At 37.5% G+C, this 11,890-nt stretch overlaps 1 protein-coding gene and 1 non-coding gene across 2 annotated transcripts; both read left to right on the top strand.

Annotated features, from left to right (window-relative positions):
* The first annotated feature begins 1,610 nt into the window (after window positions 1–1,610).
* On the top strand, window positions 1,611–9,408 carry slc25a46 (solute carrier family 25 member 46). Its single transcript, XM_060863243.1, has 8 exons — window positions 1,611–1,957; window positions 3,081–3,123; window positions 3,226–3,283; window positions 4,235–4,312; window positions 4,496–4,596; window positions 5,042–5,098; window positions 6,612–6,669; window positions 6,938–9,408. Exons 1-8 carry the CDS (start codon window positions 1,705–1,707, stop codon window positions 7,523–7,525), a joined length of 1,236 nt encoding a protein of 411 aa, XP_060719226.1. The 5' UTR covers window positions 1,611–1,704; the 3' UTR covers window positions 7,526–9,408.
* A 1,499-nt stretch (window positions 9,409–10,907) lies between these two features.
* Window positions 10,908–10,979, top strand: trnae-cuc (transfer RNA glutamic acid (anticodon CUC)). Its single transcript has one exon. It is a non-coding gene; the product is annotated as a tRNA-Glu (tRNA).
* The last annotated feature ends 911 nt before the right edge of the window (window positions 10,980–11,890 follow it).

Raw genomic sequence — 11,890 nt, 5'->3', positions numbered from 1 at the left:
ACGACGTAGATCAAATACGTTCTATACCCACGGTTTTACAAACGTCCTTTTATAATAAATACGCTGCTTTATTTGAGATGTACGATCATAGATGACGTTAAGAATTAAAGAAAAGCAGAAAATCTGTAACACGACGTTGAATCAAATAAGAATACCTGGCAACATAAGCACCAGCACTGGATAGCAATTAAAGGGAGGAGATAAATGTTCAGCATAATAATCTACAAACATTTATAAAATATTTTTGTATTTCGTTTATAGTTGTGTGAATTATATCGTATTATAATGTGTGAAGTGTATTAAGGAGTATCTGAATAGGTTATATATTATTTGCGATTAAAAACAGATTTATTTGCTAGGGTTGAGCACAAAGTCCCCCTTCTCAAATTATGACCAGCAAATTAAAACTGTAATAATTAAAACATATTAAAATCCAACTTAAAAAAAAAAAAACATTAATAAAGACAAGCCTAAACTGATTATGGATACAGTACAGCAGCTGGGTACAAACATGTGTGATGTGTTTACTGAAGACAAGTTTTTCTATAGTATTGCTTGTGTAAAATGGTAAATGTTATTTTCTTACATATTCTGAGTTTTTTTTATTTAATATCCCAGTTTCTCCACGAGAATATAGCATTGTATTTAATGCAATTCCTGCAGATTTTCTAAGATTATTGCAAAGAAAACTGACATTAAAAAAAGAAATTATTTTGAATGGTATATTAAATATATATTATAGTATATTATATATTAATATTAAAGACAATAAATGTAATAACATTTTACTAAAATAATACTGGGACAATCTTTTTGAGAATATTAACTGGAAATTGATTTGGACTTTAATAATAATAATAATAATAATAATAATAATAATAATAATAATAATAATAAGTATTGCATTAAGAATAAAAGTAGTGAAGTATATTTTAAAATGATACAGCTAATTTACCCAACAAACCAATTTTTACAAAAAAATTAAAAAATGACATCAGATTCTTGTACATTCTGTAATATAAACACAGAATCTGCACCTTTTTTATTGTATGTTCAGTAGTTTATTTTGTTTTGTTTTTATTGATGTTTAACATTTTTTTAATCATTATATTATATATATAATCAATATAATAGATTTTATTATATGTTAATCTATATTCATTCTTATATGATAAAATATATTATATTAATACTTATATATTTTATCATATAAAATTAATGTAGATTAAAAAAGATGTGTTTTTATTATGATTGAAGTAAAATGGCAAAATGTCATTTTTTATTTTATATCTTTTATTTTATTTTATTTAAAAAGTTTCATATCCATCAATCTAAAGTGGTTTGAAAATAAACCAAACATTTCCCATTTTAAGCTGAACATTAACATTTATTTTGTTATATCTGTTCATTTAATTCCTCTTTTCTAACTCAATTCTATCGCTCCTTTCCCCTTCTTTATATTTTTTCCTTTTCTTTCCTTTATGTTATGGGATTATTTTAAGATTTGAACAATATGACGTTGCATTTTGTTCCCTGTTATCGTTTGTTATTGAATCACAACCTGGCAACATTAAGATGACGTATATATATATATATATATATCGCAGAGCAAACCCGGAAGTAAGACAGGAGGTCAGAGGTTGCAGTTTAGTATTAGCTTGCATGCTAACTCTGTAGCATTGTCCGTACTGTGTCCCAGTAAACATGACTTCCAGGCGTCCTGACAGCTTCGACGGCTTGGGTTACAGGGGCAGAGAGGAGCCGTCATACGGCGGAGGATATTCAGGAAGGTCGTTTAACAGTTCCTCCAGCGTTGACCTGCAGCACTGGGTCACCACGCCTCCGGACATCCCGGGCAGCAGAAACCTGCACTTTGGTGACCGCACACCGCAGTCTGAAGCGCCTCCTGCAGCACCTGGAGCTATAGACGAGCTTCAGTCAGCTGCTCCACCATCCGGTACTGACACCGGGGTCCAGACACACACACATGTGTTCTGTATGAAGTGTTCAGGGCTGATCTGCATATTCATTAAGGCTGTTTTCCTTACATTTGCATATCAGATTATAATGTTGAACAGAATGTAAACTAATAGATTATTATTACTCTTGTGGGAGATTTCCAGCAGGATGGGACACCAGTACGTCACTAATATACATAAACACTTTGGTCCAAACCAATTAGGATCAGTGGTGATTAGTCATCAGACAGCTCAATGATTGGTCAGTGGGATCAGTGGTGATTAGTCATGGGACGTTAGGTAAATGGTGCTCAGTGATCACTTTGGTGACCAGTGAATTGGTCATTAGAATCAGTGGTGCTCATTGATTGGCCATTAGGGTTAGTGATACTCAGTGATTGGTCAGTAGGATCAGTGGTGTTCAGTGATTGATCAGTAGGGTCAATGGTGCTCAGTGACTGGTCAGTAGGATCAGTGGTGATTAGCCATTGGACATTAGGTAAATGATGATCAGTGATCGCTTTGGTGACCAATGAATTTGTCATTAGAATCAGTGGTGCTCAGTGATTGGTCAGTAAGATCAGTGGTGATCAGTGATTGGTCAGTAGGATCAGTGGTGCTCATTGATTGATCAGTAGGATCTATAGTGTTCAGTGATTGGTCTGATGTTCCTATTGACCAATGTAACTCAGTCAGGCTTTACACACTGTTGGTGTGAATATGTGTTCATGGTGCACCTGAGAGTTTAAAGCTGCTTTAATATAAATGATAACAGCATCCTAGTTGTTTTGTGGACATTATTCCATATCATTAAATTTAACCATAAATAGTTAAAAGCACATCTTATTACAAATGGTTATTGTTGACAAATTGCTGCAGTATAAGAGGAATAAAACACATCTGGACATGCTTTTATTGGAAAATACTTCAGGGTGGTGACAGTAATCCGGTTTTATGCCGTGTGCTGCATGTTGTTTAATAATGTTGTCCATGCGAAAGTTAGAAGCTCCTTCACGTTCCCGAGATTGCTATTTGTTGAGTGAAATCTTTCCATCTGATGACATTGTCTTTTAAACAGACACAAGTTTTGTGATTCTACTACTACTTCTTGTATGTTTTCAGATCAGTTGAACAGATTTGCTGGATTTGGGATTGGTCTTGCTAGGTAGCGTATACCTCACACACACACACACACACACGCACACACCACGCAAATCATGAACTTTGTCTAAAGTCTGAAGTGTATTCTTAACAAACTTTTGTTCAGCCTCTTTACAGAAAACGTTCTAGCCCACCCGTGCATCGTATTTCGGCGGCAATGCCAGGTAAACCTGAAACGTAAAGAAAGATAATTGAATTCGTTTTTAAAATAATTGAATCGTATTTTTTTTAAAGGACAAATCTACGCTAATGCAACATGTACCCATGGGATAGTTTTGGCATTTCAGTGCAAAGGTTTAAATCCCCCTTGTTTTGTTCTACACCTTATCTACAAACCAGAACCATCGGTCACTGTTTTTTCCTGAAAATACACTAATAAAAAAAAAACAAAGATCTCAGCACATTAACACTTATTTTAAGTGTCATTTAAACCTTCAGTCAGCTTGCTGAAAGAGTCACTGGGATTCAGCAAAACCAAACAGAAAACTGGCCTTTTACAGAGATAATTCTAAAAGCCAGAGATAAAAAGATATTTGTGTTTTGGGCTAACAATACCCACAGAAAAAAAAAAAAATACCAGAAATGGAAGAAACACCTACATGAAGTCAAGAATGACATCAAGAAGAAAAGTAATATAACTGGGAAAATAAAAAAACCTCAGAAGGATTTACAGATAGCAGGGGAAAAAAGCAGAAACTTGAAAAAGTCCTAAAAAGACGTCAATGTTGAAAATATTTTGAATATCTTAAATATATTATTTCCTATTATAAGATTACAGTAAACCAAATCTAACATTATTAAACCTATTTCTAGACATTAGACATTTTTTAATAATTTCTTGTTTTAGAAGATAATTTTGCTAAGAATTTATTTCTAGAAAGATGCAAATGATATGTCAAGAAGGAGAATAGAAGAAGGAAAGCAGGAAATGTCTATAAATCTTGTATGTAGTAAACTAAAAACGAGTTGTTCAATGGATATATAGGCAGAAACCGTGTCATGGAGCTGTATATGTATATTTAAGTATAGGTTTGTGGTGTTTACAAGTTACTTCAGTGTTCATTTTAAAAGTTAATTCATGTCATAATTCTTGCGTTTTTGATGGTGCGTCTCAGGTGAATTACCAGGCCAGATGTTACCACCTGTCACCTTTAACAGCTCTTACTGTGATGTACAACGTCTCCAAATCTCAGGTAACAAAGGCTTCATTCAAGGCTTCCCGTATGTCCAGAACAAATCTATTTATATCACGATTATAGCCCGATTATAGTCATTTCCCGACTTATACCTGTAATAACTATCAGTAATCGACAGCACTAGAGATCTGAGGCTTAGTTCACGTCTCTTTTCTGTGTGTGTGTGTGTGTGTGTGTCAGGGACCGAAGGCTTTATGGAAAGGGATGGGAAGCACGTTCGTGGTCCAGGGCGTGACCCTCGGGACAGAGGGCATCATAAGCGAGTGCACCCCGTTGCCGAGGCAAGCAATATGTGCATGATAATATCTTTTCTCCTTTTGTTGTAGTTATTTAATGATCCGTTGTTCACCTCAGGACACAACCGAAGTGTTCAGTTCAGACAGAAAGTGGACCACAATTTCAGAGTTATTACTTTAATGCAATTGGGTTTGATTGCTGTGTCGAAGGACTTAATGAACACACATCTTTTTTTTTCTCTCTCTTTGAATATTCTTCTTTTTTTTATTATTTATTTTATTTTATTTTTTTTACACTAATACAGATATGAATGATTACAGATGTGAATGTCTTAATGAGAGACATGAGACATGGCATTCTCTTGACAGCACAATTATTTCATTTCTCTTTAAGAAAAAGTGATTTTTATGATTTCAGTTACCCAGTTGTAGCAGATCAGTACGTTAACTTTAGCCAATGTGAAATCACTGAAGATTTTTCCCCCTACAGGGAGCTGCCTCACAGATGGAACCCCAAACAAATCGCAGGCCACTTTATTCTGAAAGGGTAAGCTGTTTCAGGCGTACAACCTCACCATTTCGATACGATCTGTTAGATAGCTGTAATTAATTAATAATAACTCTGTATGTAGGGTTTTTATGGTGTCACAATTAGTCACGATGTATGATCAGATCAGATATTTACCTCAGCACTGACTTATTTCCTGTCTGTTGTGTGTTCGGGACTTCTGTCTCTCCGTCCGTCCGCACGTCCACCGAAAAATCTCGTAAGCGCGATTTCTCAAGAAGGAGCGGTTGAATGTTTGCAGGATTTCTATGGGGTTATTCTTGTAACCAGCAGATAAACTGATTCGATTTGATCTTAGATTAACTTCCTTCCTGCTTGAAATATATTTTAAGAGTATTTCGTTGCATACGAATTGCTGCTCATCGGTAACGCAGGCATCCCTTTTTTTACTTGTTTTCTGTTTCTTAAGGGTCACTTTTCCGTCTTTTCTGCCTGCTTTTATCAACAGCATGACCACATCAGTACTGACAATGTAAGAGATTTTAGGCAAATGTCAATCTCAAGTCTAGCTTTCGAAAGCCCGATTCAAACAGGATTAGTTTTCCATGAGGATGTGGAATAACGGATTTATTAAAGGAGTACCAGTGGAGTACCAAAACAATACAGAATATAATTTAATACTAATATACAGCGAGTCCCATCGGAACATCGGATGGTAAAAAGATCATGATATCCTGTGCGAAAAGTTTTTTTTTTGTTCTTTATTCAGTATAGAGTCTCCAGAAATCTGTGGTCAATTTAGACACAGAACGATAATATACATAAATGTCATACCTTTGGATTAAGTTCATAGCACGGGTTAAGCCTAGCGTATCGACATGTCACAGTCATGTGACCTAATTTTCAAGTGTAGACGTCATTTAATTTATTGAAACATCAGATTTTATTCAAACGAGGTGAATGTCGTATGTATAAATTTAATTTATGGATGTTTCTGTTTTTATATACTGCATGATTTTGTAGTCGGTCCTTTCGTTTCAAAGCCAAACTGTTGGCCAGTTAAGCAGTGGCACTGTATCATAGCTGCCCCTGTGCTCTGACCCAAACCTCCTGGGTTGGGATATGTGAAGAAAAGTATTTCACTGTTCTGTAATGTATATGTCGCAATAATAAATGCTTCGATGACCTCCAATTTTAAACTTTTGTCTATGATGGATTTATTAGCTCAGGTTATGTCACAAGAGTAATATTAAAAAAAACTCCCCCTGATAACAGATGGCGCATCGTACGAATTTAGTTAATTCACCAACTTCTCATGTTAAGTCACCTCGTATTTCAGGGCTTATCTGCCCTTTTTTTTTTCTTCTCACACTTATCTACTGTCATAACTCTTACATCAGTGAAATTCTAAAGAAAACATGTCAGCTCAGACTTGTTTGGGTTTTAGTCAAGTGTTGATTTTTTGGTAAAGGAATTTCTAACACTTGACCTCTTATCTCAATCTCTTGAATGGTTTTGAGCAAGAGTGATTTTTTTTTTTTCTTTTTTCCAGTTTAACACATGTGGTCGCGTTGCCGTTTTACTCAGCAAGCCTGATTGAAACTGTTCAGGTCAGTGTCCTGTTTAAACCTGTTTTAGATTTATTAACTGATGAGCACGAACACAACGATGACTTTCGAATAAATCATTTTAAGGACATTAAATGACTAGCTTATCTAGATGCATTAGCTATGCAAATAGGCACATATTTAATTAGTAATTATAGGAATATTATCGTGCATCTGATATCTATTGTTTATATATAGCTGGAAAAAGTTATTTTAATGAAAGACATTCTGTTGTATGTTGTTGTTTTTTTTTTCCTCTCTCTCCATATAGAGCGAGATCATTCGGGACAACCCCGGAATCCTGGATTGCGTCAAGGAGGGTGTGGGGCGTGTCTTGGGTCTGGGTGTGCCTCACAGTAAACGCCTCCTTCCTCTCTGGACGCTGGTCTTCCCTACCGTCCTCCACGGTGTCCTACATTACATAATAAGCTCCAGCGTGCAGAAGCTGGTCCTGTACGTGCTGCATCGCCGTGGCAGCACAAGCGCGTCATCCAAACACACCAAAGTTGGCATGGAGACAGTCCAGAACATGTTGGACGCCTATTTCCCAGAGCTGATCGCTAGCTTCGTTGCCAACCTGTGTGCTGACGTGCTGCTGTTTCCTCTGGAGACGGTGCTGCATCGCCTGCACGTCCAGGGAACTCGCACCATCATCGATAACACTGACCTGGGCTTCGAGGTGCTTCCCATTAACTCTCAGTACGAAGGGATGAGGGACTGCATAAACGCAATACGACGCCAGGAGGGTCCACTGGGATTCTACAAGGGCTTCGGGACCATCGTGATCCAGTACTCGCTACACGCAACAGTGCTGCAGATCACCAAGATGATTTACTCGACTCTGCTCCAAAACGCCTGAGGGGAAAACATCACTCACATTACTAACGCGGGTCCTTTCGCCTCCCTTAATTTCAACAAACCACATTGTTATTATTTGAGGAAGCACTTGCATGAAACTTTGATGCATCATCAGTCGTAATATTAGGCTGCTTTCACACTGAGTTTCATTGTTTTGCCACTTGCCACAACCCATTGTGCTGATTATCTAAATCTGCTTACATTCTCTCACAAACCCTACAATCACACTCGCGATGACTTAGTGAAAAGTGTCCGTCGTTCGTGCTGCAGTTTCTTTCACAACTGTGAAACAAAGTGACATTTAAACTGAGATTTTTGTCACCACTATGAAAATTATATTAGGACAGGACGGAAGGCGACAAATGATTCATCCGACCAATCTTATGCCGCACACATGGCTCGACTTTACTTCCATTTTCCACTCACAACTTTTTTCTTACACGCAGTTATTTCACATTTTTTGTTTGATGCACAGAAATGAAAGAACATGCATGGGTTCATGCTGGCATAAAAAACCTTTGGCTAAATGTGTATATAGACATGACAGGAATAAATAAACCTTGGTAGAGTTTGTTATAGTCTCTGGTGAGTGTAGACATGCAAATAACCATTGTTTTGCTCAACTAATATCGTACAAAGTCTTGCACATAATATGTAAGTTGAAATTCCAGCTTTAACACAGATTACAGTGCTTTATTTCATTTGTGTTCGTTTCAGTTTCCACATTAGCAGCTCTCTATCCTCCCATGTCTGTTTTGCCCCACAAGCTGCGTCATGATTACTTGGTTTTAATCAAGATTTCATCCACAATAACGGAAAAAATCAATCTACTGATGTCAGAATGTCACTGAAACACAATTCAACGACTAAAAGAACCATATTTCCACCACAAACCTTTTTTTTTTTTTTTACGTATTACGTTGATGATGTTTCCTTTATAGTAGATAATAATGAAAAGGTTCAGTCTAATACACAAAGTTTCCAGGATGTATCTGGCAAAAGACCTACAGCAGAGGGTAGAGATTATGTTCAGAACATTTTCTTCTGGTGGTAAAAGTAAAAAGGGAGTGGAATGAATTGGAAATTTTGTCATTGAGGTTGAGCTTCATACATGCGATCATCTGTTTCAAGCAGCACCGTGTTTTCCATCAGACCGTTGATAAAAATGTAAAAACTTAAAAACATTTAAAAAATAAAAACAAATTTCAAACTTTGGAAGTTATTTCAACCGTAACCACAGAAATAATGTAATCCTTTATTACAATGTAATAAAAGATTAAATATTCAATAAAGAAATTTGAGGGGGGGAAAAAACCCCAATGAAGCGGTTTTAAGATTGAGGATGAATCTTAACGCCATTTGTTCAGTTGATTAGCACAGGTGCGTGTGTAGCTTTCTACATTTACTTTATCCTCTTTTACTGATGGAAACTTTGATCTTGTGGAGCACCATTATTTCTCACAGCTTTTTCTGTACCAACTCAGATCATGGATTTCCATAACCCTACATATATCTGCTTTCTCCGCTCTGTTTTATTTTTCCGCCCCTTTACACACAGACTTTACAGATGGGTTGATTTGGTGGTGTAAAAAAAGCGAAGTTGAATGCTAAACACTTCAGGACCGGTGTCTAGAGTTTGTTGAACATGAATCATATACGAATTGTAAAGTATTTAATCATTTGTAACCATGTGTAAATTCCTGCAAACGTTTCCATCTGCTTTCTCCCACATCGCTGCAAGGATGCAGTATAATGCACTGATTAGGTTTATTGTGTCAAAGCAGCACTTTGTTTGGAAGCAAATGTAATATTTAGCTGCACTTAAACAAGAAAATAATATGTACAATATTGGGTACTGTGATTAAAAATAAATGTATGTAATAATTTTTGTGTCTAGGTTTTTTCCATGGAGAACATGTAATATAGAATTACACACTCTGAACACTTTCCCTTTCGTGATATAGCAGATCATGTAGAAGCATCGTCATGAATCAGATTATGGATAAACAGGTGTAGAGCTTCGGTTAATGTGAGAGGCACTTTTGTGGGTGGAAGCACTATGTTGATGAGAGAGGTCAGAGAAGAATAGCCAGACAGGTTTGAGCTGACATAGTAACTCGAATAACCACTCTTTACAGCTCAGGTGAGCTGAAAAGCATCTCAGAATGCAGAACATCTAAACTCTAACCTTGAGGTTGATGAGCTACAACAGCAGATCACATTGGGTACCAATCCTGACAGAAAAGATCTGAGGCTACAGGTTACAGTTTAAAACTGGAGTGTTAAAGATTGGATAAAGTTCAGGTGATGGTTTGAGGTTTGTCTAATATTTAAATATCCAGTTTGGATGACCATGGACCCTCTTTAGCATCAGATACCTGTTCATGGCTGACCGGAGCGGAACCTGATGTTGCCTTCTGCTCATGTAGGCCATCCAACTCAAGGTCCGAGATGCTTTTCTGCTTACCACGGTGGTCATTTGGGTCACCTTTGTTTTCAGACTAGTTTTAACTAGTCTGAAAACATGAACATTTTCCCCTATTGTTTCGATCTTTGATGTGAAGGTTAACTGTAGCTCATGATCTGTTTATGATGTATCATGCAGCGTGTCTTTGCCATATGATTGCGTGATTAAATTACTGCATGAATTAACAGACAGAGTGTATATTTTATTCATCTATGATCATTTAACCTGCACTATTGTTAGTCACAAAGCTACAATTAGCAAATAAGTAGCAAGAGGCCAAATTAGAAAAACTATTAATTGCAATCGTTTGAATATGTAGAGAATTATTAAATTGATATTAAAGTACAATATCAAGATCATACTATTGCTGATAAAATGTTTTGTGGCATTCGTTGTGTTGTTTATTAAACAGAAGGAAAAAAAATCTACACAATCACAAAATGTGACTGATGCTAATCAGAAGGAACTGACTTTGTGGAACTGAAAGTGCAACCCGGAAACTTTCAGTGTAACTCGCCATACCGATCGCTCGTTTAGGAGCAGTGGGAATGTGTGTGAAGTTTTAGACGATTTAATTGAAAGCTTTGTACATATTTAAAGTCAGGGATAGATGCTGATATACAAACTCCGTGCTGGGGGGAAAGAGTAAGCGCGATGTTGAGTAGATTTAGAGCATTCGGACTTTACTTCACACGTGTCCAAAAAAAAGGTTGAATTGTCAGTTTTAGTCATGAACCAACACATATTGGACATGAATGATTGAATATGTGATATTTATGCACCATAAGACACACAGTTAACCCCACTTAAACATGCTCATGTATTTTGACGTCAGTGGCGTCTTTTTTCTACGTTCAAACGTGTTGAAATGTAGTTAGATCATCATTTAACTGAGACTCAAAGCAGTTGCAGTGTCTCCCTGGTGGTCTAGTGGTTAGGATTCGGCGCTCTCACCGCCGCGGCCCGGGTTCGATTCCCGGTCAGGGAACGTAATGTTTTTGGTAATGGTGGCTCAAGTGGTCAAGTCTCTGGGTTGTTGATGGTAGGATTGAGATTCAAGCCCCAGCACTGCAAAGCTAACACTGTTGGGCCCTTGAGCGAAGCCTTTATCCGTCTCCACTGTACCATAGCTGCCCCTGTGCTCCGATCCCAAACTCCTCATTTGGGATATAAGAACAAAATAATTCCACTGTTCTGTAATGTGAGGGGTGTACGGTGGCTTAGTGGTTAGCACATTCGCCTCACACTTCCAGGGTTGGGGGTTCGACTCCCGCCTCTGCCTTGTGTGTGTGGAGTTTGCATGTTTCCTCCGGGTACTCTGGTTTCCTCCCCCCGTCCAAAGACATGCATGGTATGTTGATTGGCATCTCTGGAAAATTGTCTGTAGTATGAGAGTGTGTGTGTGTGTGTGTGTGTGTGTGTGTGCCCTGCGATGGGTTGGCACTCCGTCCAGGGTGTATCCTGCCTTGATGCCCGATGACGCCTGAGATAGGCACAGGCTCCCCGTGACCCGGGGTAGTTCGGATAAGCAATAGAAAATGAATGAGTGAGTGTTCTGTAATGTATACATAGCAATAATAAAGGCTTAAATGCCCCCAGTTCATTCATCCCATAAGTTCCTTGTGCTGAATGGAACAGACGGGTCGGTTCATAACTGTAGGGTTCGTCACCAGACTGAACTAAGTTTAAACTTTTTCACACTAGGCTACTTAAAAGCCCCGGACAAATCACCTTGCATTACGGATTCCCCCACCAAATCTCTGGACAATTAAATAACCCGGTTCTAAACTGTCAGATAAAAGACTGCTGTTATGTAGTCTGATGGTATGAAGATAAAAACTTCATTCTGGTTGTGTGTGATTGAATGCAGCAGAAGCGTCTGGCAGAGACGGCGGTGTT

Source organism: Tachysurus vachellii, chromosome 26, assembly GCF_030014155.1.
Source record: "Tachysurus vachellii isolate PV-2020 chromosome 26, HZAU_Pvac_v1, whole genome shotgun sequence".
Taxonomy (NCBI): Eukaryota; Metazoa; Chordata; class Actinopteri; order Siluriformes; family Bagridae; genus Tachysurus; species Tachysurus vachellii.
Note: the sequence above shows the minus strand (reverse complement) of the source record. Positions and strands in the feature narration are given on the sequence as shown.

What these genes read in the sequence shown, in the direction of transcription:
- slc25a46 (XM_060863243.1), top strand. Translation starts at nt 1,705, where the DNA reads ATGACTTCCAGGCGTCCTGACAGCTTCGACGGCTTGGGTTACAGGGGC. An exon ending in TTTGGGATTGGTCTTGCTAG is followed by an intron (nt 3,124 to 3,225) that starts GTAGCGTATACC and finishes ACTTTTGTTCAG; the next exon opens with CCTCTTTACAGAAAACGTTC. An exon ending in TATTTCGGCGGCAATGCCAG is followed by an intron (nt 3,284 to 4,234) that starts GTAAACCTGAAA and finishes GGTGCGTCTCAG; the next exon opens with GTGAATTACCAGGCCAGATG.